Source organism: Prionailurus viverrinus, chromosome C1 (assembly GCF_022837055.1).
Source record: "Prionailurus viverrinus isolate Anna chromosome C1, UM_Priviv_1.0, whole genome shotgun sequence".
NCBI lineage: Eukaryota > Metazoa > Chordata > Mammalia > Carnivora > Felidae > Prionailurus > Prionailurus viverrinus.
In genome coordinates, this window is record NC_062568.1 from 46,135,652 (window position 1) to 46,156,455 (window position 20,804).

At 38.4% G+C, this 20,804-nt stretch overlaps 1 protein-coding gene across 3 annotated transcripts in view; it reads left to right on the top strand.

Moving 5' to 3' along the window:
• The first annotated feature begins 10,643 nt into the window (after positions 1-10,643).
• Positions 10,644-20,804, top strand: part of NCKAP1 (NCK associated protein 1) — a 117,801-nt gene continuing 107,640 nt past the window's right edge. For 2 of the 3 annotated variants that reach the window (XM_047870682.1, XM_047870684.1), the window contains exon 1: positions 10,644-11,018. In XM_047870682.1, coding sequence (XP_047726638.1) covers positions 10,911-11,018 — 108 coding nt within the window. In that variant the 5' untranslated portion in view covers positions 10,644-10,910. The remainder of the gene's footprint in view (positions 11,019-20,804) is intronic. The other variant, XM_047870683.1, reaches the window with a different exon arrangement.

The following is a 20,804-nucleotide window of genomic DNA, read 5'->3' on the forward strand; positions in this document are numbered from 1 at the left end:
TGCTGCTTTATACAGAGCAGCTTTGAAAACTAAAAAGCTGGCTGAGTCTGCTTTAAGCAGCAGGTTTCTGCGACTAAATTTACAATTTTTCTGCAATCATTCTGAGGCAAACTAACTATGGCTTATGTAATGTGCAGAAGCCACAGGATCTCTTTAAAGCACTGCACGTTTCATTAAGGAGGCAGCGAACCCTGTGTTACTTATAACAATAGGAGAAAGGGATATGTAGGCAAATGATAACTTGCATACAATTCAAAAGACTTAGAGCTAAAACAGCAGTTTCCACCTTTTCCTTGCAGTAACCTGTTTAGTCAAGGTATTCAACTGAAAGGAAAACAAAACAACTTCAGTTTCCTGCTTTCAGTTCTGCTTCCCACCTTCTGTTGGAGGTGCCAAAGTTCTCGCAACCAGAGGAGGCAGATGAAGAGAGAACTTGAGTCATCCATCTACAGTTGATATTTAGTCCTGATAAAATGTTGATTACAAAGGCTACCCTAACACATCTGTGGAAAGATTACCAAGGAGTTGGTTGTAACACACTGAACTGATCAGAAAAAATACTTTTTACGTCTCTGGACAATGGGGTACAAATTTTTTGCTTTTGTTTTTTAAGGTTTTTCTTTTCTTTTTTTTTTTTTAACACTTATGTCAGGTTAAACCTGGACACTTAGCACATGATTGCTTGGGTATACAATTGCTGCTATTGTGTCTTTTCTGGTGGACTCACTACAATCCAGAATGCTTCTGAATCTTGGGTCTATGAAACTTGGGTCTATGAAAGCCTCCCACAGAGGCTTTAATGAGACCATGAACTCTTTACAATTGCACTAAAATTTTGTATATTGTTATGGATAGGATACATAGCTTCATTAAATTTATATTGAGGTCCAGGATCCAAGGTTAATTAGGAACCTAAATTAGAGCCAAAAATTAATTTGGCCTATAAACAGCAACATATTAAAAGAAAAAAAATATGGCAGCTCTATTTTGTTTCTGCTTCGACTCCTTGGAGAACATGAGTAAAAATGAGTTGTTTACTTCATTCCTTTCTTTTGATTCAATCCTTGGGCTTTAAGTTTATCTCATCCTCTCTTAAAACATGAGAGTGAGAGGGGTGCCTGGGTGGCTCAGTCAGTTGAGCATCTGATTTTGGCTCAGGTCATGATCTTGCAGTTTGTGAGTTCGAGCACCCCCCCCTCTACCGCCCTAACCCACCCCCCCCCCCCCCATCAGTCAGGCTCTGTGCTGACAACTCAGAGCCTAGAGCCCGCTTTGGATTCTGTCTCCCTATCTGCCTCTACCCCACTCATATCTGTCTCTCTGTCTCTGATTTAAAGCTAATCTATTGGATAATGTAACTATTTTCTACTTAAATCAATTTACAAATGTTTAGTGTTCAAGTCAAACTATTCTATAATTAAAATCTAACACAAGAAAGTATTTATGTATATATACGCATACACTGAAGTTTGCTTTAACATGCTCCTAATATTTTAAATGTAGACTCTACTATGTAAGTGATAATTTGGAACTAGTTAGGACAAGTGGTTTTCCTTTCTTTATAAACTGAAAGTGAATTGTTTATCCTATCGTTTCAAATATGGCACAAAGACCATTAGAAATGGGAAAAATACAAAAAGTGTGAAAATTTTGAGTTAATTCTGATACTAATGTTTTATAATAGAAACAGCAATTAGTTGAAGTAATTAGAAACAACAGAAGAAATGATAGCGTGCCTGGGTGGCTCAGTTGGTTAAGCTCAGGACATGATTCACCATTCATGTGTTTGAGCCCCGCATGGAGCCCTGCATGGAGTGCCCCCATCAAGCTCTGTGCTGACAGTGTGGAGCCTGCTTGGGATTCATTCTCTCTCCCTCTCTCTCTGCCCCTCTCCCACTTAAGCCTTCTCTCTATCTCTCAAAATTAAATAAATAAAAAAAAGAAACAATAGAAGAAATGAAGAAATGGTAAAACTTTAACATGCAAACAATCCAGGTGGAGCAATTGTATATTCATAGTTTAAAAGCAGGAAAGGGGCGCCTGGGTGGCGCAGTCGGTTAAGCGTCCGACTTCAGCCAGGTCACGATCTCACGGTCCGTGGGTTCGAGCCCCGCGTCAGGCTCTGGGCTGATGGCTCGGAGCCTGGAGCCTGTCTCCGATTCTGTGTCTCCCTCTCTCTCTGCCCCTCCCCCGTTCATGCTCTGTCTCTCTCTGTCCCCAAAATAAATAAACGTTGAAAAAAAAATTAAAAAAAAAATAAAAGCAGGAAAAAAAATAGATTTGACAGTGGCAGCTTAGTTTGTATGGTTAAGTAACAGTGGATGTGAATTTAAGTAGGAATACAAAGTTGAATTTAAGCATCAGTGAACACCTGACTTATTGTAAACACTTAGACGTCAGTGATGTTTTAATGGAGAAAAATCATCTTATAATGAGTTTATAATATTTTAGCATAATGTATATTTTATAATAAGAACAAATTTAACATTTGCACATAATCAACACTTAGAAGCTTAATGATTATGGTGTGTGTCTAACATGAAATAATGAAAATATGATTTTCAGAAATTATTACTTTGAAATAGAAATTTGTCAAGCAAAGCAGTGTTAATACAATTAGGTAGGCTTTTAATATATATATATTTTTTGGTTGAATGCTAAAACAGTGAGTTAGGTATATTATTCCCCAGCTACTTCTCTCAACTCCTTTACTATTCTCTCTTTCCTTTGCATTCACCTAAAAAAAGAAAAATTCACAACCTTCCGTCTCTTTTATGTCATTACCAATATAGAAGATTACATAACTGGGCAGACTGGGGCAGGAATAATAATAATAATAATAATGGTAATGACAAACAGCATTTATTCTCATTTAATTGTATAAGGTACAGTCCTAAAACTTATCTCATGCATACCTCACAATAATCTAGTGAGGGATGTAAAATTATACCCATTTAAGGTGAAAATTTGGGATTTTGAGAGCTTTAGTCATATGTTCAATGTCACACTGCTGTAAGTGGCAAAGGAGGGATTCCAACTCTCAGTCTGACCCCAGAGCTAAGGCTTTTTTCTGCTAACCATTTAAATGCATAACTCTAAACTGAAATGAACGTTTAACATTTTCTGACACATGACATTCCATTTAAGCTAAAGACGTATTTCTACTTCACTGAGAAAATAGAAGACATGAGAAAACTTTCTTATCTTCGCCAAAGTAATTCTACTGATCTGCATCAGTGTACACATCAAGTAGTTAATAGCCTAAGCTCTGCCCCTTACCAGTTGTGACCATAGACATAACTTCCTTTCTTCTTTAATAGGAAAAACAAAATGTACCTGCTTCAAGAGTTTGTTATGAATATGAAACACATTAACAGATGAAAAGCACTTGGAACAGAACATGACACATTGCAGGTAGCCAGCTAATATCATTATCTTATCTCTCCCTACAACCCCGAATCAAAAATCAATCTGGCTCTATATTATCTGCTTCCCGTTCATCACTTTCCTTCCTGTACTGTCAAAGCTTCTGCTCTTTGGATTATCCTAGCTCTCTGTACTGAGTTATAAATCTATCTCTTTCTACAGGATAGTTTGGTATTACCACTGAAAATAAACAACCTCCTCCCTCCCCCACCCCGCCCCCCCTTAACCCCTCCAGCTACTGCCCCAGTCTCTGGCCCCTTTGACAATTCTTTTCAGTCTCAGTTTGCTGGCTCTTTATTTTATTTTATTTTATTTTATTTTTTTAAGTAATCTCTACACCCAATGTGGGGCTCCGACTCACAACTCCGAGATCAAGAGTCACATGCTCCACCAACTGAGTTAGCCAGGCACCCCGGGTTCTTGATTCTTAAAAGTTGGAGTTCCTAAGGGCTTTGGACTCGGCTTTATTTTCCTTTTTAAAATACTCCAAAAATGATCTCATCTACTCCTGTGGCTTCAAATAACATCCATATTCTGATGATCCCAAATTTGTATCTACAGTCTAGGCAATTCCTTGGATGTCCAGTTCAGTATTCTCAATATCATTCCAAATTTTTGAAAGACTGTTTACTTTGGGGGTAGACTAAGTGTAAAAATGTAAATGGGTCTTATGTGTTCAGCTGGAACTTCAGTATCATCATAGGCTTATTCTGTATTCTAACTCAAGTTTTGTTCTATCATTGACTTCGCCAATTTTCCATGCATTCTAATATTTAAAGAAGACGTAAGATCAAAATAAAAAGATTCACCAATATTTGTTTACACTGATTTGTATTTCATCATCCACTATTTAAGTGTAAATCTAAGCATAAATTTCATTTTTGTTTTTTTATTCTCAAGTTAGTTAACATACAGTGTAGTCTTGCCTTCAGGAGTAGAACCCAGTGATTCATCTCTTACATATGAACCCAATGCTTATCCTGAGAAGTGTCCTCCCTAATGCCTGTCACCTATTTAACCCACACCCCATCCCCCCACCCCCATCAACCCTCAGTTTGTTCTCTGTATTTAAGAGTCTCTTATGGTTTTCCTCCCTCTCTGTTTTTATCTTATTTTTCCTTCCCTTCCCCTATGTTCATCTGTTGAGTTTCTCAAATTCCACATATGAGTGAAATCATAGATCTGTCTTTCTCTGACTGACTTATTTCGCTTAGCATAATACCCTCCAGTTCCATCCATGTTGTTGTAAATGGCAAGATTTCATTCTTTTTTCATCTAAGCCCAACAAATTTCTAAAACAAACCTAAAAAACTCACAAATCCTTTGTACTATGAAAATAACCAAGAAGAATTAAAACCAATCATAAACTAAAAACTTCATTATACACTGGAATTTTTCTACAGGGAAAACTGAAATTCTTTGGGTGACTTTAATAAGAAAGATAAATATATCTTTAGTTTTGCAGAGCAGAAGCAAATAAACATAGTGAAGTGCATTATCAAAGATCTGGCAGGCTAGAAGATGAATCTAATTTGATGTGAATGGTCTAGGTCAAGACTGTAATTAATTTTTCATCATTTTCTTTTTGAACTTTTCGGATCAGTTCTATTTCTGGCATCTCTTCTGCTAACTACTGGAGACATCTTATGTTTCATTTAAGCCTGTCTTCATTACTCCTTTACAATACCAAGTTGCGATCTCTGGCTAAGTCTTACCTCCTTACTTCATTTACTACAGGTACTGGGATACTGTTGCTCCAACTTTTCCCTATTTTCTTTCTTATTTTTTAGTGGAGTAAATTATCATATCTGGTTGTCTTTGGATGGAAAGGAACAGAACTTGAAGTATTGATGTAGCATATATGTTATTGTCTACCCTCTCTGTGACCATTGTTAAATTAAACAACAGTGAAATCTTCTGTTGTCCTTTTCCATACTTCACCCAAAGTTGGTTTCTCTGATTACATTATAGTCTGGCTACATGTAGGTTTTTTTTTGTTTGTTTGTTTGTTTTTTGTAAACATTTATTTTCAGAGAGAGAGAGAGAGAGAGAGAGAGAGAGAGAGAATGAGAGGAAGAGGGGCATAGAGAGAGGGAGATAGAGAATCCCAGTAGGCTCCATGCTGAATATAGATCCCTATGGGGGGCTTGATCTCACAACCATGAGATCACGACCTGAGCAGATATCAAAAGTCAGATGCTAAACTGGGGGTGACTGAACCACCCAGGCACCCCTATATTTAGTCTTTAAAACAATTTTTGTGGATGCCTGGATGGCTTAGTTGGTTGAGCATCCAACTCTTGATCTCAGGGTCGTGAGTATGAGCTCCGTGTTGGGCTCTGTGGTGGGCACGGAGCTTACCACAAACAAACACCAATTTTTAAAAATGATAATTCCTTGAAAAACTCCGTTAATTTCTACTTTATATGTGCCTGACCCTTCTCATTGTCTGACTCACATTTCTCTCTCTGCACTCAATTCTGTCAGAATGTAGCAGTTTCCCAAACAGAGGGAGGAGGACAGGTAAAACTAATATATATCAGCTGCATGATTCTCAGGTTGTGAGAAATTTCGTTATATATTTCTGAAGTCTGATGGGAAAAACAATGATGTTTTTGTCTTTAAGAATAAGTGGAACAGTACCTTTGACAAGAAACATCCTACTTAAAAGGCTTTATCCCAAGAACTCAAAAAGATACCTTTCATCAATTTTTCTCTCTTGCCTTAAGATTTTTCTGGAAACACCAGAAATCTGGCTTGCCTAAGTGATTTAAAAAAAGTTTAAATCTTCCTCGTGATTAGGAAAAAGCAATAATGAAATAATTTTCATCCTATATTCTGGAGAAAACAAAGCTAAAGAAAGCTACTAGAAAAACTCATATATTAGTCAGGGGAAAATATGACAGCCTAGCTGTTATCTGAAGACATTTTAATGAGGGGATTATTTATAAAGGTTTGGGCACAGTTAAAGGACTTTAGAAGAAACTGTAGAATCATGTTTAGTGGGTTACATGACAAATTTATGTCATCCAACTGATCTGCAGTGACATCACAGTAATTAAGAGTACGCACGAACTTTGGTCAGACTGATAAAGGATCCAATACCAGCTTTAACACTTTCTATGGCAATTAAAAAAAAACCTATCTGCATTCCAGTTTCCTCACTTATAAAATGAAGAGGATAATATCTCAAAGGATCGTTGAGACAAATAGATGAGGAAATGTAACTCAAATAGTAGCACCTAACACATAGTGCAAAAACACTTGAATGTTAAATTTAATTTCTATTCCTTATTTGATTCCTAGTAGAGATGTTATCATGTTGGCCACAAAAATTATTAATATTTAGTATCAGGTTTGGCTAAAATAAACAACAGTAAACAAAAGAAGCTTCAATAAAAGTTTCTCTTTCACACAAAATCCAGATTAGGATAGGCAAGGTTTGGTATGGCAGTTCTGCTCTAAAAAGCCCACGTACGCCTTCTATTTCTATTTTTGCCATCCTTAGTACATGGCCATTGTCCTTATTGTCCAAGATAGCAGTCATAGCATCCTTCTTTCATGTGGCCGAATGAAGAAAGTGGGGAAGAACTGGCAAAAGGAAAGCTGCAGCAGTCTCTTAAGGAAGCTTCTTGAAAGCTTATATCCTATTGGCCAGAATATCAGTCCACAGTGGGCTGCAAGAGACGCTGGGAAATGTAGTCTTTATTTTATTTCTAGGGGAGAAAGAGACCATACATATTGAAGGATAATCGGTAATACTTGTCACAGTCAGCAACTGTTTCAAATTATCTTTATTATCCTCAAATCTCCAAAAGTCACGATTTTTATCCCATTTTTTCTATCTTTCTTCATTGAATTTTTTCCCCTTTCTTACCATTCATATAAGGCTATATATTTTCTGTTCCATTTTTCTTTCTACCTATATTTTCCATTGTGTCTTTTGTGTATGCAGTGAACATTCTTTTTATTTTCCTGCACTTTCCCGCTATTTTGCATTTACTAAAGTTAAACTTTGTTGAATATCATTTTCTACAGGTTTAAACGTCCAAGACTTTGCTCTCATTCAAAGTTAAAATGTAAGCTACCCATATTCTGAAAAGGGCTCTTAGACGTTTCCGGTTGAAATTGTGCTAAGTCTTCTCCTGTGGTCTTGTATCTCAGGCTGCCTCATTATATCTCCGTATGCATATTTCTATTCCACCAGGATGTGACTTCAAGATCAAAATCTACATCTTATACAGTTTCATATCCCCTTCTAGAACAACAGTACTCTGCACATTTTAAATATTTGATTATTTAATATATTACAAAGAACTGAATAATACTCTTTAAACCCATCCACAATTGTCACTGTAAATGATTGAATGTTTTTATGTAAACCCTATATAAAAGTTGTGTGCCATAGTTTCTGAAATTTCGTGAGTAGAATTTTATACTTGAATCATTATAAAATATATTTGGGAGTCATAAATTGTAATTCTATTATAAATTCTAATATGAAGCCAACTTCACTCCTCCTTCTCCAATTTAAATATTTTCCAGTGAGTATCATTATACTTACCTCAAAAAATTATTTTCCAAAATTCTTATTTTTTAAGAATCAGATTTATTGAGATAATTTACATACAATAAAATTCACGTTTTAGGCATATTGGTCTCCACTAGTTAATTTTACTAGTTAATTTTCTGAGATCACTATAAATTTGAAGCTATTACCTACTCTCTACATCTATCTCTCTGAAGGCTTATAATAATTTTAATGATCCCTGAATATGTTCTAGGGACAAAACAGTAGAAATCTCTTAACTGAAGGGAAACTGTTTGGAAATCTTTAGTACCAAAAAAAACTGAAGTCTGCTGTATATGATGAGGGAAATAAAATCTTCAATAATGCTTTTGAAACTTAGCTCACTAATCATTTTTAAAATTTTATGCTTTTCCAGAAAGCTATGGTAGGAAAAAACCACAACAGGCACAATTTTTCATAATACCTTTACAGGCTGATTAGCATGGTATAGGATATTTTCAAAGACTGAAGAAGTGAATGAAAATATAAAATGATATACTTATTATAATTGCCATAAAATCATATGTACGTGGCAAAATATATAGTTACCCTAGCTCTGACAGTACACTTTTTACACATACAGGCAAACACTGAAAGGGTTGAATCTTAGTAACAAAATGCTTTTTGATGCAAAATATAGAAAAAAATGCAAGAATTATGAATACCTCATTTAGACATAAACTCTTTTACTCAAATAGGCATATTCCATTCACTCTAGGGTCAATATGTCTAGAAATTAGTTACAATAAAAATTGAATCATGAGACTAACATCTACAGAGTTCTTCCTCTATTAGGTATTCTGAATTATAAGTAGGTACAACTGTTCAAGTTCATATAGAAACATGATAGTGGTTTTTCTTGAGTAGCAGTTGTGTTCAAATTGTAATATGGTGCCATTTTTCTCGTTCTTTTTTTGCAGCACTTTTGAAAAACTAGAAAATGATGCAAACTTTCATTGGTGCACTCTGTAGTTCTGCATCTAGCTAAATTGTTTGTGGTCCCCCAAAAGAGCACATCTTTCCCTCAACGTTGAACATCTTTCAGTTTTCTTATCCAATTGTCCCAAACCCCTTTGCAGTTTTGCATTTCCCAGGTCTGCTCTCACTGTGGCAGGCTCCAGATGCTTGCCTCCTCTAAATTCAAAGTTTAACTATCACGTTGGAAAGTAAATCCCCCAACACTTAACTGAGTAATAATAGCTCAATAGGTGATCTCTGAGGTGTTTACATTAAAAAAAAAAGAAAGAAAGAAAAAAGAAAATAAAGGACACTTTAGGTACAAAGCCTTCATTCAAAGGTAATGAAATTCTTTCTATGTGTAGAATTTCAAGCAGAGTCAGGTATGATAGACTTTCTGGTGGATGTTGGACTTCTTTAATGCCCCTTAACTCAAATGCATTTAGTCCACTCCCTTTCTCTTGTCAAGATAATAAAATAAATATTTTTGTAGGATGGTACATTCGCTAGCTTTAAAAAATGTTTTAAAAGCTGTTCATCACAATTTCCTTCTCATAAGGCATTTAGATCAATGTAACAATAGCTTATTTACTCTTAGTATATTTTTTATTGAAGGTGGCAGAACATTGTGTCGTAACACTAAAAATTAATGAATATAATACAAAGATTAACACATTGAAAGAAATTAAGGCCAGAAATAATCAAAGCAGTATGAATCCTCTTGGCTAGAACGCCTCATGCCAGTCAGTTACATAAGTCCTTTATTCGTTCACTTTTGGAACCAAGTCTAATACATTTGACTAGAGGGAGTAGTCTTGGAAGAAGTAGCCGGGAAGAAATTGATCAGGAAAAAACAAAAAGATGGAAAAGTAGAATGTTTCCAAGAAGGGGTGGGATTTAGGGTGGAGGCCTGGAAAAAATGCGAGCGTTCCTTCATTCACTGAACAAGCATTTATCTTTTGCCTCCCTCATCCCAGGGCCTATTTTGCGTCTTCTCCGGATGGGTGCTGCTAGTCAACAAATTCCGGATTCCGATTATCTCAGGAACTTGAGTTGCCCTCACTTCCGACCTCCCCTCTCAAAAACTGTCTTCAGGCAGGGGGGTAGGGATGGGATAGGGAGGATGGGAGAGGCGATGCCCGCCTCGTGGAGCACAACATCTGCTGTGTTCAGCGACAAGCGTCTGTCAAGCGGTGGGAGGAAAAAGAGCTTGGAGCCTCCAGCCCACTCTTAGACGAAAGTCGCCTGAAACGCTCCCCTCCCCCCCTTCCCCCCCCCCCGGACTTCTGCTGATTTCTTTAGGAAGGTGCTGCAGAAAGGCAACTTTTGGGAACTTGTAGAAGGGTGTGGGGCGAAGCGGGACGAGCGTGGAAATGCGACTCCACTTGATCTCAGCTTAGGACTCCCACAATGGGATCAAGCGCAGCGGGCGCGGGGGGCCGGGACTGGGGCGGGAGCCCAGTCCGAAGCGGCAGCGGCAGCGGCGAGGCCGGGCGGGGCGGGCGAAGGCCCCCAGGGCGCAGTTCCCCGTCCGGCCTCGCGGGGGCGCCGGCGCGGCCGATCAGGTGACCGAGCGCTCGTCCTGGGCTGCGGGAAGCGGCCTCGTTCTCAGCCGCCGGAGACGCCGCCGCCGCCGCCACACCTAGTGGAGGAGCCGGGGAAGGCGGCTCGGTGGGGGCTGGGGCGGAGAGCGCCGGGGGTGGGGACGGAAGGGCGGCGGGCGGAAGGCAGGAGGCTGCCGGGACGCGGGCTCCTACGGGGGAAGGGACCCCCGAGGCGTCTGCCGCGGCTCGCTCAGTCACCGGCGCGGGATTGGGGCGCAAGGGTCATGGGCGCTCTCCCCTGAGACGGAGGTCGCGGGCGGTGGGGGAGGAGGCCCGACAGAGGTTGCGGCGGAGGCCGCGGGCCGGTGACTGGGTGCGAGGCGGCCGGCGGCGGCACCACCACCAGCACCACCATGTCGCGCTCCGTGCTGCAGCCCAGTCAGCAGAAGCTGGCGGAGAAGCTCACCATCCTCAACGACCGGGGCGTCGGTATGCTGACTCGCCTCTACAACATCAAAAAGGTGCGCACGGGCCGGCGAGACCGCGGCGGGGGCAGCGGGCGGGCCGAGGAAGGACGCGCGGCCGGGGAAAACCGGGGGTGGGGGCAGCGGGCGGCGCCCGAGGCAGAAATCACGGCAGTGCCGCGTCAGGCCGGGCCCGGGGTCGCCGAGAAGCGCCGCGGCCTATTGCGGAGTCCCGGCGCCTCCCCCGGTGGCGGGCGGGCCGGCCGGAGGCAGAGAGAAGCCATTTCCCAGCTCCCAGCGGCGGGATCCGGCCGGGCCGGCGCGGGGCCCGGGGCGCCGCTGCCGCCCCCTCCTCGGCGCCCTCGGCGCCCCCGCCCCCGGAGCGGGGTCTACAGGAAAGGGAGGGCAGAGGGTGGGCGAGATTGGGGGAGGGGGGAGGAGATAGGAAAACTTGGGTGTTCATAACTGAGGTTGAATGGTAGGAATCTGTCGGAGGTGGTAGCAATTTTGTCTCAGTTTTTTGGTGTGTAAGTGTGTGGATGTGGGAAGGGAATGGCTAATCGGGATGAACCCCGCATCTCCTCCACTTGCCACTTTATTTTGGATTGCTAAATAACAGTCGTTTGAGAGCATGTTGACAATTTGGAATTACTTCATTTTGAAGGTAGAGAGGAGGGGAAAGTGAGGGTGGAACCAATTTTCTTCTGAAATACTTCTGGGCTGTGAGTCACGAGAACAGGAATAACAACCTTCTCTCCCATCCCTCTTTACTCCTCCTCTTAGTTTTTGCAACCATGTCTATCTAATAGCACCGAAACACGATTTCTTAAAGTTCGGTGTCGGTACAATTAGAACTGTAAATATGTTGCTATTACTGCTGGTTTATAACATGTAAGGAAAATTTGTGTAGTTGTAACTCAAAGGCCCATCGAAAGTCTTTAAATGGCCTCAGTAGAATAAGATATGGAAGGCTGAGTTGGAGTTAAGAGAAATAGATGTAAAGATAGGACAAATATTGTATTAATTTATCTTGAGAGAAAACAGACCAAAATCGTTTTCCTTTTAAGGCAAGGTTAGTAAGTTTCAAAGAACGTGGTGAAGAGCAAATTAAAGAGATTTTTGGGCACACTCTACCATTTTTTGAGTTTGCAGTGTGTATTTGATGTCATGTTTTCATAATTATTTTTGTTGGCATTTTAACTATATCATGAACATTCCTTGTAGCTTGACCATAGCAATATAATTATAATGTGTGTAAATTAGGGCTGCTGAAGAAATATTTTTTTGAAATCCATATCATGGAGTTCAAGTTTTAAAACTGATTTATTCCAACAATTTGATATAGATGTTGTAATTCTAAAGGAGAAGACTATGCTAGCTTAATAGTGATGAATTTTTTATAAGGATGGCTTGTGTTCCTGTTGCTCACCTGAATGCAAGGATTGATTTGCCTCTAAACTCAGTAAAATCTGGAGAGGGCAACTGCAACATGTCTATTCAGTTTGTTACATCTTCTGTGGCAGGAGCTCACTGTCATCACAAAGAAGCCCTCTGCATTTACCAAAGAGCTTTGGTTATACATTTATGGTAGATGGAAACAACTTAATTTTAGATAGTACTACTTACAGGTTGTATTGACTTGGACTATTCTTGTGATATTATGCTCCTTAACAAACTTTCAAATTAGTTCCTATATGAACTTTGTCTAAAAAAACAAGCAAGGCAAACGGTACTAAAAATTACTAGACCTGTGGTATTGTGGTTAAAGGAAATGGTTACGATGGTTTTCAGAAAAGGAAGTGAGAGTAACATCAAAAGTGATTTGGGTATTTGGGCAAAATACCTTTTTAAGCATGCATTTAGACATTTTTATGGTATAAACACAACGAAACTTTACCTATTCTACCTTCATAAATTGCACAAAATTAAAACAAACTTGAAGCGTTTGAACTCCTGTTATTTCAGTTCACTGCCTTAAAAGCTTGTTTTTTTCACTTCCTGTTTTGAGAAGCTTCAGGTTCTTATATTACTGAGCTATTGAAATTTAAAATGATTTGAACGTGATTATTCCATCCAATTGTCAAATATTTGAGTTATTGTTATATTTCAGCACTTAATGCATATTTAGAGTTTATTGAGAAATATTTTGTCTATCTTGCCTTATGTTCCCTCTGGGCATGGACGGTGTTAACTCATTTTTGAATTACTGGTACTTAGGGCCTTACCTGGTCCAGAGTTTTCCATTAAGTCTTGTTGAAATGGATGAATAATACATATATATATATGTGCATATATATTGGTGCACATATGTACAATGTATATATTTAACATATATGGCATGTTAAAAAATACATATACACATTTAACGTATATGACCTATGTAACATATGAGTGTGTGTATAATCTTGCTCTAGTTTTAATAATAGCTTTTGGTTTGCTCTCCTTGTGCAATTTTGCATACAAATGCATCAGATAGCTTTTGCATCTTTTAGCCTATAGAGTTGTCTATAAGACTGGCATATCTTCCTGGCTGGCTAGGGATTGAAACATTTGTTCAAAAATCTTGCCAAAAAAAGTGAGTAAGATTGGTTCACCATGTGTTTATAAGGTTCATGCTGTCTGCATTTTTATGACTGTATAAGCTACATCTTTTTAATCCCAATCTCTTACAGTTCTCAAAAAAACCTTCCACTGCATAATACATGTCTACCAATCAATTATCACATTTTTATTAATGCGTACATGCATTAGATTGTCTATCAGATCTGATTCCTGTTTCAGTTGAAAGTCTACATGGAAATATTTTAGTGAGCATACACAATGAAAATACTTAAAGTGACCTGAGTAAAATAACTTCATAAGTTACTGTAATAAAAATAATATACTGGGGTGCCTGGGTGGGTCATTTGATGAAGCATTTGACTCTTGATCTCAGCTCAGTCTTGATCTCAGGTTCCTGAGTTCAGGCCTTGCATTGGGCTCCATGCTGGGCATGAAGCCTACTTAAAAAAATCTATTATCGGGGCGCCTGGGTGGCGCAGTCGGTTAAGCGTCTGACTTCAGCCAGGTCACGATCTCGCGGTCCGTGAGTTCGAGCCCCGTGTCAGGCTCTGGGCTGATGGCTCAGAGCCTGGAGCCTGTTTCCGATTCTGTGTCTCCCTCTCTCTCTGCCCCTCTCCCGTTCATGCTCTGTTTCTCTCTGTCCCAAAAATAAATAAACGTTGAAAAAAAATTATATAAAAAAAATAAAAATAAAAAAAATCTATTATCTATATTTATATATGTATATACAGATGTATATATATACGTATATATAGTGTATATATACACACACTTTAATGCTTATTACAGGAATATAATGTGGTTATTGAAGATGCCTTTTTATTTATTTATTATTATTTATTATTTTTATTTATTAGAGAGAACGCGAGTGGGGGAGAGGGGCAGAGGGAGAGAGAGAGAATCCCAAGCAGGCTCCATGACCAGCGTGGAGCACAACATGGGGCTTGATCCCAAGACCCTGGGATCATCACCTGAGCCCAAGTCAAGTGTTGGATCCTCAACCAACTGATGCACCCATTGGTGCCTGTTTTACTTTTTTTTTAAAGAAAATTGATCAGTTGAAAAAATTTTGAAATCTTAATATGCACAGGTTATGGAATTTTTTTTACGTTTATTTATTTTTGAGACAGAGAGAGAGCATGAACGGGGGAGGGTCAGAGAGCGAGGGAGACACAGAATCTGAAACAGGCTCCAGGCTCTGAGCTGTCAGCACAGAGCCCGATGTGGGGCTCGAACTCACAGACTGTGTGAGATCATGACCTGAGCCGAAGTCGGTCGCCCAACTGACTGAGCCACCCAGGTGCCCCAGGTTATGGAAATTTTAAGGAACTTGTAGACTAATCACATCCTTATGTGAGGACAGGAGGAGGAGTCGCCTGGGTAGCTCCGTGGGTTAAGTGTCTGACTCTAAATTAACACTCAGACCATGATCTCATGGTTTTGAGTTCGAGCCCAGCTTTGGGCTCTGTGCTGGCAGTACGAGCCTGCTTGCTTGGGTTTTTTTCTTGCCGTCTCTGTGCCCCTACGCTGCTTGAGGGCGTGCATTGTCTCAAAATAAACATTTAAAAAAAAAAAAAAAAGGAAAGAACAGGTGAAGGAGTTTAGGAAAAGACATGAAGGTGGTAGGTAGTTTTATGTTTAAATTTATTTGTGTCTTAATTTCTTAAAAATTCTGTTTTTTGTTGAAAAATATGTCTTTTTCCAGACCTGGTAATGCTACTTACCTATGTGTTGATTTTTAACATTTTCCAGTCTACTTTTATATCTGACTGTGGTGTGGTACTCGAAGTACAGTAGTGGGCCAGGGCTTAGGAGACCTGCATTCCAGTCTTCAGTCTGTCACTGAGCGTTTTGTAACATCGGAGATGTCTTGACTTCCCTGAGCTTTATTTTTTCTCATCTGTAAAACAGAGGAAAATTAACTGTAAAAGGAATGTTAAAGTCCATTCTAGCTCTCATTATCTTATCTTTATAATGTTTACAGTGGCCCATTTTAAATAGTAACTGAGCTCAGTTTAGTTTCCATAATGCAGAGATAATGCCTGCTCTGCCTACTTCACAGGATTGTTTGTGAAGATAAAATATAATAACAGTGTTAAAATAGTTTAAAACTTTCATGAATGTAAGTGTTTATTTAGGAGTCTCAGCATCTTTTTGGGGGGGCAATGTTTGTTTTTTTCTGAAATTTTGCTGCTGTTAGCAAACACATTCCCAAATACCAAAACATTTTTGCTGAGTTGAGCAAATATTTCTATTTTGTTTTTTCAAAGTCTCCTTTTTTTTTTTCTTATCACTAATATGAATGATAACTCTTTACTAGAAAGGTCTCAGTTAATATTTGCGTGATTTTTCTAGTTACATCATTGCCTTAATTCTAAACGACGGAAAAGAAGAAAAGACCCACCCAACTATTGCAGACTTTTTTTTTGAATGGTGTGTGTTTGCAGATTTCAATGTATTTTCACTTGTTTAAAAAAAAATTTTTTTATTAGAGGCTCTCTTTTTTTTTTTTTTTAATTTTTTTTTTTTCAACGTTTATTTATTTTTGGGACAGAGAGAGACAGAGCATGAACAGGGGAGGGGCAGAGAGAGAGGGAGACACAGAATCGGAAACAGGCTCCAGGCTCCGAGCCATCAGCCCAGAGCCTGACGCGGGGCTCGAACTCACGGACCGCGAGATCACGACCTGGCTGAAGTCGGACGTTTAACCGACTGCGCCACCCAGGCGCCCCTCTTTTTTTTTTCATAGTCTTCACCCCATGATTTTGGATACATTTATGAGGAAAAAATGAATAGGAGTATAAAAAAATTGAAAGTCCTTAGCTGGTACCTGCTTATTTAATGGAGGAAAAAAAAAAGATGCATGTGAAGGAGGGGTGTAGCGCAAGGTAAAGGGAGGGGAACCAGCTTTAGTTTTCTCTTTCAGTGTTCTCTTTCTCTTCATTTAGGGTATTATTTTCTCCATTCATCAATCAGGAGCAGAAACATGCTCCAAAGATTGGTTTGTGGCAAGTTCTGGAGTAGTAAGTGTTGTTAGTATGAGATTCCCACCCCTCCCCCAACCCCCCAGGGGGGTTTCATGAGAGCCTTAAGTATGTTAAGAAGGAAACATCTCTCCATAAACCTGAATTAAATAATATATATTATTTAAACAGATCCTATTATGTCTATTTGTAAGTTTATTTTTTAATGAGTGCTGCTTGTAAAAATGAGGATTTGATAATTTTTTTCTTGTTATATTGGATGGTAGGCTGAGGAAATAAAGATCACTGAAAAATACTTAGGAAAAATTATTTTTATTTTTTAATTTTATTTTGTTTTTTTATATTTTATTTATTCTGTGAGAGACAGCACAAGCTGGGTAGGGGCAGAGAGAGAGGGGGACATAGGAGCCAAATCCGGCTCCGTGCCCATAGCAGTGAGCCTGATGTGGGGGCTCAAACTTACGAACTGTGAGATCATGACCTGAGCGAAGTCGGATGCTCAACCAACTGAGCGACCCAGGGACCCCATTTTTATTTTTTTTAAGTAGCAATGACAGATTATCCTTTGTGGACTTGTTAAGTAACTTAAATATTAAGGATTTTTTAATGATTACAAAAGGAATACATTTATTGTATTCCTGTTTATTGTTAGAAATTCGAACATAACAGAATTGTGTCACTTCAGAAATTTCTCTGCTTACCCATTTCCTACTTTTAAAAATAAACCTCGTATACTTACATGCTTTTCTGTGCAAATGCTAACATATGTGCATGCATATTTTATTACCTTTTGATTAAATTAGATTCTTTACAAAAATAAAAATGAAACATCATGGATGCAGTTTACATATAAATGAAATTAGGGTCCTTAACCTATTGCTTGTATACTTTGTAAGAAAAATTTAAAGGAATGAACATAGCTACTAGCTAGCTATGTCCAATATGTTAAAAATGAGGAGGCTCAGGTGAAAAACTGTCAGTGTCAGAAGTAATTGTCCTTCTTGACTAGGATGATTGAAAATGTAATCCATGTTATTGTTTGATAATATCCTAGGAATGTTCACATCAGTTAAATTCCAACAGTAATTTTGGGTCAGCTCCAGTAGTTATACACTTTATTTGTTACTAGAATTAAATAGTTTCATCTCTTTATTGTCAAAAAAAAGTGTGTAATGAAATTAATGCTAGCTGCCATTGTATGTTGTTTATATATTTTTTTCTTTGTCTTTAGTTCTGTGATGTACATACTTATTTCTGGATAAAGGAGTTGAATTTGGAGAGGTTAAGTAATCTGTCCAATTTTTTTTTAGTTTATTAATTTTTTTTTTTAATAATCTCTATACCCAATGTGGGACTCAAACTCATGACCCCCAGATCAAGAGTTGCATGTTCTTCTGACTGAGCCAGCTGGAATTCAGATTAACACCTTTTTTATTGACCACTAAGTATGGGCTCTTCATTTAACTATTTTGCCATTAGGTTTACAGTCATTGATATATTTTTGGTAGATAGAATTAGATTTTGAACACAGTAACCTTAAAGAAATATGTAATTCTGTTATAGTTTTTGTCTTTACTGTCGATTGCATTTGTATGAACTTTGTATGGATTTGTATGAAAATTGAGATCATACTATCAGTGTACCAGAGTGATTATTATTGGAGACTTCGTTTAGCTTTGTCATGTGTTAAAATGAGCAGTGGTTTAGAACTAGGAAATTTATTTATGTATGTAAGTATGTATGTATATTTTTGAGAAAGTAAGAGACAGCCTGTTGAGCACAAGAGGGACAGAGAGAGAGGGAGACACAGAATTTGAAGCAGGCGCTAGGCTCTGAGCTGTCAACACAGAGCCCAATGTGGCACTTGAACTCATGAACCACGAGGTTGTGACTTGAGCTGAAGTCAGAAGCTTAACTGACTGAGCCACCCAGGTGCCCCTAGAATTAGGAACTTTAAAATTCAATTCAAATTTTTTTGGGAAACATATTTTGTATTTACTTTTCATGTTCTGTGCAGTTTTTCTTTGTGATTATTTCTAAAATTTAGTCCCTGACCTATTAAAATATACAAACTGAAAGAACTAATCATATAAACAATACTAAAGAAACAGGAACTTGCTTAAATTGGGGGAAGAGTATTTATAAAGCAGAAAGGAAAGTGTAAACTAAAAGATACAATGAAGTAGCATTTATCTTTCCTAATTTTAAGGACACATGGAATCATTTCCTAACTCGATACTCTGTTCCAAATTAAATGGAATTTTAAATGTACTTTTTTCATTTTACATGAAGTCAAATGGTAACATTTTCACATTGAAAGTTCCATAACATGAAATATAAGAAGTGCAGTAAAGAAAGCCCCACCAGCAGGTACCAGGGTGGCTCAGTCAGTTAAGTGTCTGACTTTTATTTCAGCTCAGGTCATGATCTCATGGTTTGTGAGTTCGAGCCCCGTATTGGGCTCTGTGCTGACAGTGCAGAGCCTGCTTGGGATTTTCTCGGTCTCTTCTCTCTCTGCCCCTCCAACATGCACATGTGTGTTCTCTCTCTCTCTCTCTCTCTCTCTCTCAAAATAAATAAACTTAAAAAAAAAGAAAGTCTAACCAATAAGTTTGTTTCTGTCTTGGGCAAAAATTAGTAATTAGTAAACTAGTAGTACTCTTCTGTGTTTTGTTGTTGTTGGCTGTTTTTACTGTTGCCTTTATCAGTAAATGTAGTAAAATCTTTTTAGTTTTAATGCTGTAGGAATTTGCAGTACCATAATTAGACTTTGGTAAATTTTTTACTTTTGGTAAATTGTGATGAGACAATCTCCTAGTTAATTATTTCTTCAAATAGTGTTACAGTGTAGTATTTTAGTTAAATAAGTTAACAGACTTCATAAGTTCTTGAATTGCTAATTTGTAAGTAGGGTTGTACGTGTGCCAATTTTAAAGGTATCTCCTGTTTTAAGTAAAGGCCTATATTGGAAAATACTTTTTTATTGCATAGATACTTGATAGTATCTAAAACTACATTTTAAAAAGTATTTTATATGGGGCGCCTGGGTGACTCAGTTGGTTGAGCGTCCGAATTCAGCTCAGGTCACGATCTTGCGGTCCGTGAGTTCGAGCCCCGCGTCAGGCTCTGGGCTGATGGCTCAGAGCCTGGAGCCTGTTTCCGATTCTGTGTCTCCCTCTCTCTCTGCCCCTCCCCCATTCATGCTCTGTCTCTCTCTGTCTCAAAAATAAATAAATTAAAAAAAATTTTTTTTAAGGTATTTTATAAATCTTACGAGCTATTGTTTTAGTCCCAAATTTTGAGGGCTTCCATTTGTTTACTCTTCATTTGTTGAATGTCTTCCTTCATAGACACTGGTAAATTAATATACAGTCTCCAATGTCAAGAAGTTCATATTTTAGTAGGTATGAGAGATTTACAGAGATCTAACTGAAATGTATTATGTAAGTGTGATTATGGGAATCTTCAGAAGAGCATTGAAGATTCCATTCCGAGGAAGAAGAGATAATGACTTTTGTGCTTGGTTTTGAAGTAGGAATAGAAGCTTCAGGTAGGCAATGTCAAGGAGTAGTCAGTCATTATTTAAGGTTCCAAAACTTTTGTTCAGGAGAATATATAAAGATATAAAACATATAAGGTTATAAAATACCTTAGTAATGTCTAATGTCCTTCTTGCTGGCATACAGCTTCTAAACTTGTCTATCATTTTCCACAGTTGTAGTATATTCTGTAGCTTGAGAGAACTAGATTCTAGATAAAGCTCTGATACTATATATATATTTTTTTAATTTTTTAATGTTTATTTATTTGTGAGAGAGACAGAGACAGAGTGCGACTAGGGGACAGGCAGAGAGAGAGGGAGACACAATCTGAAGCAGGCTCCAGGCTCTGGGCTGTCAGCACAGAGCCTGATGCGGGGATCGAACCCACAAACCGTGAGATCATGACCTGAGCTGAAGTTGGACGCTTACCTGACTGAGCCACCCAGATGCCCTTCTATTTTGTTTTTTAAACTTTGGACAAGTTATTTAACCTTTCTGGGTTATAATAGTTTCTTTATTTATAAGCTTCGAAGACTAGTGGTTCTTAGCCAGGGATACATAATGTAATCATTTTAAAGGGTTTTTAAAAATACATGTGTATCTTGACACAAACTACTGAGAAGAAAAAGCCCCTGAAGTGATTCTGATGTTAAGAGCCACTAAGATAAGTAAAATATGTTTTTAATACCTCTGATTTCTTTCTCAGGAAGTTGTTCACTGTAGTGATTTAATTTTGTTTTCTGTGGTATAACTAA